This window comes from Sturnira hondurensis, unplaced genomic scaffold (genome assembly GCF_014824575.4).
Source record: "Sturnira hondurensis isolate 20B ecotype Veracruz unplaced genomic scaffold, ASM1482457v3 Scaffold0021765, whole genome shotgun sequence".
In the NCBI taxonomy this organism is placed as follows: domain Eukaryota; kingdom Metazoa; phylum Chordata; class Mammalia; order Chiroptera; family Phyllostomidae; genus Sturnira; species Sturnira hondurensis.
The window spans coordinates 1,309,937-1,322,357 of record NW_028094396.1 but is presented as its reverse complement, the minus strand read 5'-3'; the positions used below and the strand labels follow the sequence as shown (position 1 = coordinate 1,322,357).

Below are 12,421 nucleotides of genomic sequence, written 5' to 3'. Positions count from 1 at the left end.
AACTGTATGCAATTCCAGAAACATATTTGGTGATGTTTTGTTGTAGAAGCCAGGGAAATACTGGCCAAAAATATTGTCAAAAGTGTGGTGCTTAAAGATAATTACATTTTTTCTGTTTGTCTTACCTTTCTTTTGATGTGATTACCTTTTAGAATTTTGTGTCTTTCAGATATTTTGTAAATTGAGAGGAAGCCCCTTGTGAAGTCTAATAACTCTGTCTTTCTCCCAATATTTTATTGATTTTTGGAATTTAACCTTTTTTTGTGCGAGTGCTTTTAACTTTTTAGCGTCATTTTCCTTAAATGTGGGAGTGAAATTATGTTACTGTCTTGACTTCTGCTTTATTCTTGTAGGTCTTATAATCATCTTTTCTAGGACTTCTTTTTTACCAGGTACATGTTTGTAAAATTGTGTTTTATTCCCCAGTTTATGTACTCTTGATTCTTATTTTTCAATTGCCCATTAGTGAATTCTTCAGTGCACTGTTTACTTGCACCACACGTAGGTTATCGTGGGAGCCACATGCTGTAGGGTTAGCAAAGAAGCAAAGGATTAAACATGCAGTAGCTTTTTGTCACCATGGACTTTTTCTAAAATTGTTTCTTTTTTTAACAGATAAGTGTAAAGCAGGAAATTACTTTTACTGATGTATCTGAGCAACTGATGAGAGACAAAAAACAAATCAGAGAACCAGTAGACTTACAGAAAAAGAAGAAACGGAAACAGCGTTCTCCTGCAAAAGTAAGAGAATATGATTAAGAGGGTGGTCCCTAACTGTTGGTTAATCTTATGGGCAGGCACCTGACTGGACAGTAAGGCAGGTGTAGAGTGTATCACATGGCTGAGTAAACTTGGAATGTCTCAGCAGCTTCGTCAGGAGGAAGGGATGCGTGCCTGCGTGGGGGTGGTGGGCCACTGCTTCCCATTTTTTCACGTCTTTTTCACCATGTCCTTTTTCTAAAAACAACCTTTTCTTTCCCTGTGTCTCTCTTTTCTTTAAAAATTGACAGATGGTATACAGTGAGTGCCTTGCTTTTCATTCATATTAATTTTACTAACTTTGATATGGTTTTAGGAAAATTCAGTTCCAGTTATTCATCAGGAAAAAATTGTGGCATGTCTGTATTAGAATAGAACGCAAGCCCCACAAGGGCAGGGACCTATTTTAGTCACAGCTATAACCCAAGATCCTGGAATAGTAGGCATAATACAGTAGATAATAAGTAGATACTAAAAAGTACTTTTTGGGCGACGGAATGGATAAGTAAATAAGCTAGTGACCCAGTAAACATGATTAGGAATTGCCTGCTCTTTCCCCTTCTTTCAGTACAGTAACAGTTGAATATTTGGCATTCCTAGAGAATTTCAGTTCTTGTTTTCCTCCCTCATATAAGGAAGAGGGCTTTAAAAAAAGATTATATAACATAACTCTTTATTTTGATGGCTAATTGTTTTTACATTTATGATTTAAATTATAATTATCATTATTAATATATTTTGTATGCTTTTGGACACAGTGGTGTGTTGGAGCCAGCTGGTACTGCCTTCCCAGAGCTGACTGCTAAGATTGCAGGAATTTTGCAAGTCAGTGCTAAAACTTTTGGTAGCTTAAAAGTAGTCATGGTGAGACTATTTACACTATGGAAATCAGTAAACCCTTCCCCATCCCCTTAACCTCTGTTGTTAAATATTTACCAACATACACTGCTTTTGGCATACACAAGTATGTCTGTTACAGAAAAGATTGAAAAGTACAGAGGCAAAAATAGCCCACAGTCATGTTGCCTAGAGATAACTACCTTAATTTTCTGCCGTATTCCCTTATTGTCCTCAAATTTGCAGATGAAAAGGACTTCCAGATTTTTAACAGTCAAAATGTGTGTAAGCTATTTTTACATGTAAAGTTGTTAATGGTTTTTATAAAGATACTGGTTGCATAATATTCTTTAGGTATATCTCATATTCAGTGATTGCTTTATTGTTGGAAAGTTGTATTCTCTTTGCCTTCATTTTAAATCACGCTGCACTTTAAATATTTGTACACTACTGAATTAAAGGGCATGAACTTTTAAAAAGGTTTCTTGATAATGTTACTTACTCCAGAAAAATTGTACCAGTTGCTTCCTTCAGTGACCTAAGGAGTATCCGTCCTCATTCTCATCAGCCTGGAGAAGGGACTTTGCTTTTTTGGAGCTTAAGATGGGTGTCTCAGTATAGTTTAAATTTTAATTTCTTTAGTTCCTAGCTATACTACAGTTTTTTAGTAATTATTGACATTTTGTATTTCATGTTTTCTGAAATCCCTCCCTCTTTTCTAGGAGTTAATGCTTTTCTGAGCAATTTATGTGATACTTTTTCTTTTTGTGGGGTTTTTTTCATTAATGAATGAATCAGGTTCTTTATTAAAGAACCATACCAGGTTTGGAGGAAAAAATTAATTTCTAAAATGGTTTGTGATAGTGATGATGCTACCTTGGGTTCACTGCTGATCTGTGAGAAATTTATTTCAAGTCTAAAAACAACAAAGATATGTAAGGTTTATATTTTCTTTGATATTTTATTGTCATGTTTGTATGGTGCTGTTCTTCACTGGAATGTATTCTGAAATACTGACTAAAACTGCTGCTATGGTCTTTTAGTCGAGTCTCGTTTGGTAGTGTGTTCCAGGTGTTTGTAAGTGTAGAGATTGGATTTTTATAGGGTTCAAGCTATTTTGCTTTCTATTTGAGATAGTTAAATTCGTTTATAATGTATTATATTTATAAAGGTATTGAAGTGTTAATATATCACTGTAGTTGCTAGACAAAAGATTTGGTCTAGTCTAAGTGTATTTTATATAAGAAAATGCTTTGGGGCAGCCTTTTTAGGGAATTCTTAGGACGGTGAAATGACCAGAAATACTGTATGGCAGACAGGATATGAGAATGACAGAAATTATTTTAAAAGTGTTTTGATGTGTTACATGTAATGGACAGAGAGTGGTTGTGGCCTGTGTTTAACACAGGTCTGTGGTCTCTGGGTGGACAGCTCTGTGTCTGGAGTTTTAGAACTATGAGGCGTAATCAGTGAGTTATTTTACATTTTCTCAGGCTTGTGCTTAAAAATTCGTGCTTCTGATTTTTCATTATACTCTTTCTGCCCTTTTGTATGCAGAGCAGGAAAAGCTTATTTCAGATTTATAAATCAATGTGTTGCTTGTTTTAAATTCCTTAGAGCCCACTTAAATTTTATCAAGAATTTTATTTTATTGTGCTTAGAGGATTCCACTCTCCCCCCCAAGCCTCTTTCCCAAATCTTGAATATTTCCATTGTGACAGTTTTTAGTCTGTTGTCACCATTGTGTCACATTAGATTGGGGATTTGTACAGGAAATAAAACTAAAGTGATGTGATAGACTTTAAGTAAAAATACCAGAGCTTATAATATCCATATAAATGTGGCTCCCTTCCAGATAAGCTTTGTGATGTGAAGTTCTGTGTTGTTAGATCATCTTTAGCTGCTAAGGGTTTTAATCGGTAATTGCTTTCTGAGCCTTTGTCATGGCAGAGCCCAGTTACCTTAAGGTAGATTTGATACCTGAACGTTGCCAAAATACACGTGGCGTCATGTCTGTAGAAGAAGAGGCTCGTCGAGCTAGGGAATGTGACCTAGGTCAAGTTGTTTGATGATATCATGGAGTAAGCTGTTTGATGAAAGTAATTTTTTTACATGTCACTTTTAAATGTCAAATTTTATTTTAATCACTTTGGTGGAAATCTTTAATGTGTTTTTTCTTTCTAAATGTAGTGCATTTAAACATGATTCAGCTTTTAATGTATTAGGGCTGATGTTGAAAACATTTTTTTAAAAGTTGTACGTATCGGAATGAAGCCCTCTGGGAGGACTGAGATACTGGGGCTTCCTCCCCTTTTCCTGAGAGGCGACTGCTAGGTTTATTCCTTGACTGTGTATAGTAGTTGAACTGTGTCATTCCTTCATGCTGCGATACCCAGTTTTACATGGCTGTACCTGTGTGGCCACTTAACTTTATATCCCATTACCCCTTTGAATCTGTTTTTGTTTTGTTGTGGGTTAGGACTGCAGAGCAGTAAAGTTATTAGAAATGTATGAAAAGTCTCCATGGACTTAATTCTGGCCCAGTGCATCCGTGTCAGTGGTTCTCCATCCTGACCATGCATTGGACGTCACCTGCAGAGCTTCTCCAATCCTGAACACCCAGGCCCCATCACTAGAGATTCTTATTCAGAGGATTTCCCATTATACCTTAGGGAGTTCAAGGTGATTATGATTTATGTTTAAGCTTGAGAATTTCAAGTCTTGATACTAGAAGTTTTTGTAGAAATGAAGTCTTATCACCTAGCTTTGCTGTTGACTTAATAGGTGATTGGGAGATTATGTTTTTCACCACAGAAGATTGTATGAGGGTTGTTGAGTTAATATTGATGGACTCCAAGAACCCTTTTCAGGAAAAGACAATGATACTGTCTTACTTCAACATTGTATTCACTTTATGCATCTTTTAAATTCCCTAGTAATGTAATGAAATAGATTACAGGGTACTTTTTAATTACCTACTTCTCCTTATTTTGAAAAGTATCTCCTTTTTCCATCCTGTCAGCAAATAATTTTTGTGTCTATGATATGCCAGGATCTCTTTCCAAAAAAAGGAACTGGGTTTGCTTGTTATAACACTGTAGGGGCTCTGAACAGAAATTGATTATTCAAAGTTATTCTGGACTCAGGAAGAACATATTCCACAAGTCAAATCGATTTTAAACTATTTAGAGAATTCTTTCCTGACAATTTATTACGTATCATTGGTTCCCAGAAGAGTTTTGTGATTTTGATACTAAAAAGACTTAAAATTGAATGATAGAAAATGAGGAAAAGTGACTTAAAAGCAGCAGAGATGCTGGATGCCTGGTATGCCTAGTCTGACGAGGCATGTGTCTTACTTTGTCGTGTGTGCCGGTGTGATTGCACAAGGGGTGGCTTTGAAGGTGAAGTACTGATTCAAGACCAGGGAGTGGGAAAAGGGAGGAATAGCTTTGAGAAAAGTGAAGAAGAAAATTAGTAAAAGAAGGCATTAGAATTGTACTTATCCATTTTCCCATGGAATTGTAAGATCTGAGTAAATAATTTTTCACAGAATTGAACTAAAATTTAAAAATATTTTGACGTTAAGCTTTCTTTAAAAATTATCCCATACTTGTTTGCCTCCTATTTAAAAAACATGAAATAGCCTTTTGTAAAAGGGTCACTATACTGAACATCTGTTACTGTACCATGCCTATGATGTGTGTATTTTGTGTTCTCCCACGGTCAAAAGCTTGCCATTTAAAAACAAAATTTGGCAATATGTAAAATTTAATATTGAGAGACAGCAAAAATTTTGAAGAAGGAAAGAAAGTGGCAATGTGAGGATGGGACCTTAGAGTTAACCAGGACAGTCAAAACGAGGTGGTTATTGCCCTGGATGACTTCGTTATTTTGTTGTGTGACTTTGGGGTTGCACTGTTCTCCCATTTCTAATTGGATTTGAACCCTCCTCTGCCTTCTAAGAGAGCAAAGCTTTCTCACTGAGTGGTGTCACGTTTCAGTTGTTCAACAGCTGTGAGCCTTGAATACTAAAAAAATCTCTGGATTGAATAGGCAGAGCTTAGTTATTTGCCTGACTAAAGTTGGTTGTTTATTATTGTTGTTGGTGTTATTGTTATTATTCCTTACCGAAGGACATGCTTATTGATGTTAGAGAGAGAAGAAGGGAGGGAAAAGAGAGAGAGAGAAGGAGAGAAACATCAGTGTGACAGAGAAACACTGACTGGCTGGCTGCCTGTCCTGTGCACCCGGATTGGGGCCTAACCTACCACCTGGGCACCTTCCCTTAACAGGTATCAAACCCGCAACCTTTTGGTTTACAGGATGATGCTCTAACCAAGGGAGCCACAGTGGCAAAGGCAAAGTTGGTGTATTATTTAAGATAACCATCACTGTATGTATAGACAGTTAGGTGAGAATACATTGGCTCAGGACAAAAACGTAACTAAAGAGAGCAGATTAGTTGAGTTACATCCGGTACTGAATTTTTTTACTGAAAAATTGTGTTTTAAGATTATTAAACTATTAAGAAAAAAATCAGGTATATTGAGTATTATTTAGACTATTACTAATTTCTCCATTCTTGATAAAGCCTGATTGCTTGGTCTTTATGATATACCGTGTATCTTCAAAAGTATCAGTGATAGGAGGTCAAGATAAATCATGTGGTGATATAGGGGGCACCTCAGAATTTAAACTTTGAAATTTCAAATTCTTCAGTTGTAATGTTGTTCGTATATTAATGGAAAAAGAGAAGCAGAACTATATTAGGATACTAGTAGCAAGTAAGACAGCTAATCTCTCAGACAAACACACTTAACTGGTAGATTACATTCTACGAAAAGATCTTGAAAAAGGAGGTGTGAATAAGAAAAAAGAAGCCAACTCTTTACCAAGGAAGGAAGTTTTGCCTGCATTGATTTGCCATTTCTGTTCCACTGAGGGACTTAGTTATTTGCATAGTCACCTCTTTGTGGCGCTACTTAGTGACTTTGAAAAATTAAAAAGTATATTACTTCTTATAAAAAGTTTTAAAAAGAATAAAGTGTTAAGCCTGTGAGGATGTTTGGCATGCATAGCAGGTGGCCAGATGAGTAGACATGTGTAGCATCCTGTTATGTTCCAGACACTGTTTTTGGACGCCGGGTTTATAGTAGCAAGTGAGACACAAGAGTCAGGCAGTTACATTTAAAACAGATTACAGACTGGAAGAGCCACTGGTGGACTTCTGAGGTGAGGTGAACTTTACTTTGTGTCCTTTATACAAAGATGTTTGCTACTCTTGCCTAAAAAGAAAAGAATGAATGAAAATTAAATATAAATGACTGAGAAGTTGATGTTTTTGTTTTTGAATTCTATAAATATGCTAATTTTTTTAGTTACTATTCACAAGCCAGTGTTAGCTGTTTCATCCATAAAATCCACCTTGAGTTAAGGCTTGAATCTACAATGAAAGGCAGCATTACTTTTAGTAACAGAAAACACTGACCTAGACCTCCTTAACTCTTCATAAAAGGGCTTTGTACTGTCAAGATCACATCCGTTTCACATTAAGTAACTTGGGCCACATTCGTTCCTCCCAGAGCCTTCCCTGGAAGCTGCCGTGCCACAGAAGCTATTGAGCTGCCATGTTTTTTGGCACATAGATCTTACTTACCAACATATGTGAAAAAATACCTTGTGCTATATTGTTGTTAGTTCTGTTTTATATAAAATGTTTAATATTCTTTTGTTATCTTTTTATGTTAGAAATATTTTGAATCATTTTAAAACATTTTGTGGGTTTGTTTGTTTTTTGCACGGTGTTTACTTACATATTGTTTTGTGACTTGGAAACGTTGAAACAAATTTTAAACTGACTGGCCAGAGATGAAACTTTTCATTCTCAGTGACTGACTCTCTGTAGGAAGCTGTGGCCCCCACTTCTGTTCGCCTGCCAAGTGTTTCCCTCTGACTTTGGTGCACAGACTTTGAAGCTTTGTCAACCACTCTGGCCATTTGCCCCTAACCCAAAAGCTCTGTCTAATTTGCGTAATAATTACCATTGATTTATATACAGTATAGGTGAATTGTCTTCCTAAATTTAAAGTTTAAAAAAGCATTTTAAAAAATTAAAGCCTTTCTCTTCTCCAGGGTAGAGAAGGAGTCACTGTGTATTCATGTAACTCTAATCGGTGTCCAAGGGCTCTGTTTTTTAGGGTGTTTCCCAGATTGCTCTACTCTGTGTGGGATACCGTTTCTTTGCTCCCCTCCACAGGCCCCACCTCCAATACTGTGTGCCTCTCGCTTGCCATGCTCCCCCTGATCTTGTCTCCTAGTTTTATGCGCTTATCTTTAAATCGTGCTCTGCCATTTTTCTTCTCATAATGGAAAAAGGGATCATTGATTATTTTCACTCTGCCACTTGTCTGTTGAGGAAGGCAGTTATTAATGTTGCCCATTGAACAAATGGTTGATGAATGGGAATACATGAAGCCTGCGTGCGCTGCTCTCTGGCATGACGCTCTCCAGATCAGGCCCCCAGTGTTCTCAGCCTGAGAAGCCCAAGAACATAAGGCTGATCACTCTGTCACCTTTCTTTCCCTTACCCACTCAAATTTATTTATTCAACAAATATTTTTAGGAATGTTCTTAATAATAGTTCTGTAGTCCTAGAGTAAACCCTAGAGATCCTGGACTCGTCCAAACCAGACTCTAAATTCTATCCTAGGATGAGTTAAAAACTTTGTTTTCTGGTCAGTGGAAGGAAGGAAGGAGGGAGGGGAGAAAGGAAGGAAGGATATGTAATAGGCAAGCATTTATGTGGTTTAGAAAAGTGTTTTAAGTATATTCAATATAAAGTCTCTTTCTCACCTTATCTCTTGTTTGCCAAGTTCCCCAGCCATCACAACTGAGGTTGTGTACAATTTTATATACATCCTTTAAAATAGTTTTTATGTCTGTACCAACACACACACACACACACACACACACACACACACCTGTAGGAACTCTCTTGTATACAAAAATTATAAAAATTATATGCTGGATTCTGAACTTTGCTTTTTTTACTTAATAAATCCTGGACCTCTTTCCATACAAGTATATAGAGAGCTTTCTCATTTTACTTTATAACCACATGATACTAAAATGTGTTAATTTTCTATGATTTATTTAACCAGTCCTATACTGATTTATGCTGTGTCTAAAACATAAGACTTCTCTTCTGCGTGTGTGAGAACTTGAAATTGAAAATAAAGCTATACTTGCCCTAACAGAACACTTAGGGACTCTATTAGACATCAGCTTTAGGGAGGAGGGACAGAGTACTAAAATACTATGTAACCAGCTTCCATGGTTTTATTAGTGATCTGACCCATTCTGAATCACACTGTTCTTTTCAATTAATAATAATGTTATTCTAACAGCCTTTTCAAAATTATTTAGGAAAAAATATTTCATAGTCTCTGGTGAACATTGTTTGCATTAAAAGACATTATATTTTTTATAAATTAGTGTTACATTTTTAAAACTTCTTTCTTTTGTTTTTACCTTTTTTTAAACTAGATTCTTACAATAAATGAGGATGGATCACTTGGTTTGAAAACCCCTAAATCTCACGTTTGTGAGCACTGCAATGCGGCCTTTAGAACGAACTATCACTTACAGAGACATGTCTTCATTCATACAGGTATTTCTTGATTTAAAATGGGCTTATGTCCATTAAAATATCTTTGTTATTTTCACCATTGTGTAAATGTCATTCATTCCTAAGACCATAGCTAACCTGGCATTTCAAATCAGAGATTTCATAAGGCCAGAATGTCAGAAGGAAATTAGGAAAAACTTCAAATGAGAAAATAATTAGCCTGGATGTGTAAAATTAATTAATCTTAATTGGACACTTAGTTGGCTTAATGTGTTCTTTTTATCTAGAGAAACAGTTAAAGAATGTATTATTGAAAGCCTGTCAGCATTTATTTTTCTGTGCATGATATCCAGATGGAGCTTGAAATACAAATTTGGGAATCAGATATAAAAAGTGATAAGAACATGAAATAATAGAGAGCAGAACTAAAAGACTGATTACACATCTTTAGGGAGACAGATTAGACACATAAATTGAATTAGGGGGGCAGTGGGGAGACAACAATGAGGTAGATTTGATGGACTAGGAAAGGATGGTGGTCTCAGAAGCCAAAAGCAGAGAGAATACCGAGGAGGGTATGATCAACAGTGGCATAACCTTCTGAGAGGATAGAGAACTGAGAAAAAAATTGAAGTAGCAGGAAGATAGACAGTGATTAGCTTTTGAAGAGAGTGCAAGGGTTGAAGCACAAGTGGGCAGTAAAGGGTGTGAGGCGAGAAGCCTTAGGCTTCTCTTTTAAGTAGGTATGGTGTGAAGGCGAGAAAGTAATGGAGGAGTGTTTAAGAGTTTCTGGAAAGTTTCTTTGCATAAAGCAGACCAAAGAATACTTTCCTTAAAAGGAAAAGTTCCCAGCACAGTGGGAATGTTTGAAGATACAGGATTTTTATTTTTTATTTTTGAGGATGTTTAGAAAGTTCTGGAGAAAACAGGTAAATGGGCATAAAGTGATGGTTAGCCACAGAGAACAACATGAGTGGGTCTTCCAGGTTAAAAGGAAGAAAATATGTTTAAGACACGCTTACATAACCTGTAGAATCCCTTCTATCCTCATTAATTTTAAATTCTATTTTAAGTTGTTTTACATCTTTTTTTTAGTCCCTTAAAGGCTAGATAGAGATCAGATTTAGTCTCACTTTTGTGTGACTGTGGGGATGTGAATTTTTAAAAAGTTTTTGGGAAAAATTGAGAGGAAATAAAATTTTGTTAAGTTAATGAACAATTTAAATCATTTGTATGGATAATTTGGACTTTTCCAGAATTTGGGCTTCTAAGATTTATCTTTCTTCAGAAATAGTAACTATAAACTGTGTTTAATCCAGTAACTAATTTGTGGATATGAAATTATTTTAAGGCGAAAAACCATTTCAATGTAGTCAATGTGACATGCGTTTCATACAGAAGTACCTGCTACAGAGACACGAGAAGATTCATACTGGTGAGTGTTACCACCTTCCTAGGGTCATTCAACTGTGTTCCACACATAGGAAGTTTCAAAGAGAAACAACAACTTGTTGCCACTTTTATTAGTTTTATTTCTGAAGAGTATATAGCATGGCTCATCTTTTTTCTTCTTGCAGTAAGCCAATGTTAACTGTTAAGACTTGCCTTTGATGTCCAAGCCCAATAAATTACCTTGAAATAGGGTTTTATAATAACTTAAAATATACTTAAAGTGACAAAAGGAGGTTTTTGTGAAATAGCTGTTTCCTTAGAGGTGTGATAAGTTTAGGTAAAAATTATCATTTACATTAATTAGTTTGGGGAATTGGGAGCAAAATTTCTTGAGTCCTGACATAGCAGCCATCCACTTTATTTCTTAATATTTCGTGTATTTAGCTTGCTGTATCAAGGATGTTGTAATCCTAGTAAGTTGGAAGCTTTGAGTTTTAAGTTGTTAATGATTTAGAACCAAATATTTTGGAAGATTACTATAAAGGAATCCATTTTAGAGCAAACATTTATTTATTTACTTTTGACTAGTTTTGTATGTAATCTACATTTCATAGACTGTTAGCTTTTGATTTTCGAGGTCTCTAAAGATGGCAGAAGTGTTTCTGTAGAATTTATTTTCTGTGTTTTGCTTTTCGTGATATTATAAAAGTACAGGTGGTGAATTTGTATAACTTTGATTCTCACACTTAAATAGAATTGAGAATGGTGGTGATGATATGTGAATATGAAAAATATTAAAGTTCTTCATATTTCTTTATATTAAGTACTTAAACAAGTACTTGCCTGGTGGTGTTCTCACATGTGTTCTCATGGCACCTGCTGCGCCCATGCAAGGGGGTCTTTGGATAGTTTGTCACGTAGAAGAAGCAACCTTTTCTTCCTAATAAGTCCCCTTACCTTTCTTTACCTCTAATGAGGAAGTGTGGCTGTGGTCCGTCTCTTTAAATAAAACTTCAACTATGCAGCATATCTATGTGCTTTGATGTTCTACTTTTCAAAGATTATTAGTATGCACACCACCCATTTTCAGTTTCTTAAGTGAACATTTATTCATCACTTCCAGATGGAAGGGACTACACTACGCATTTTGGGAAAAAGAACAACTGTTTCAATTTTAGTGTGACTTATAGCTAAATTTAAATTCCCATATAACAATAAAACTGATCAGATAATGATAAATGGAAGTGGTTAACTATTTTTGTATGTTTTTAATACTTGTTACATTTTGATGATTTGCTCATTCATTCAACATAACAGCATTTTTTAGGCACCAGAAATACTGAGGTGAAGCAGTTTCCTTGGAGCTTACATTCTCGTGGTAGAGATACACATATGAACAAGCACAATGTAATAAGTGTTGTTGAGTTTTATACAAAATGCTGTTGTGCCTTGAGGAAGAGCCAGCTGTGCTGTCTGTTGAAGGTTACACAGGAAAGGCAACACACAAAAACTGGAGGGGGCCCAGTGGAGAGAGTGTGTGCACATGTGTGTCTGAAAAATAATTTTGAAACAGTGCTTAGCCTTATTGCATGCACTTTGCTGTTTTCTCTTTTATTCTAGCAAATTCTTTTTTTAAATATATTTTATTGATTATGCCATTACAGTTGTCCCATTCCCCCCTTCACTCCCCTCCACCCTGCACACCCCTCCCCTACCATTCCCCCCTTTCATTCATTTCCATGTGTCACAAGTTCTTTAGATTCTGTATTTCCCATAGTATTCCTGCCCTCCCCCCTGTCTATT

At 35.9% G+C, this 12,421-nt stretch overlaps 1 protein-coding gene across 4 annotated transcripts in view; it reads left to right on the top strand.

The window, feature by feature from the left end:
• ZNF148 (zinc finger protein 148) overlaps nt 1-12,421 on the top strand; it is a 128,332-nt gene that overhangs the window by 90,944 nt on the left and 24,967 nt on the right. For all 4 annotated transcript variants that reach the window (XM_037033701.1, XM_037033702.1, XM_037033704.1 and 1 more), the window contains 3 exons: nt 616-741; nt 9,145-9,268; nt 10,578-10,661. In XM_037033701.1, the coding sequence (XP_036889596.1) occupies nt 616-741; nt 9,145-9,268; nt 10,578-10,661 (334 nt within the window). The remainder of the gene's footprint in view (nt 1-615; nt 742-9,144; nt 9,269-10,577; nt 10,662-12,421) is intronic.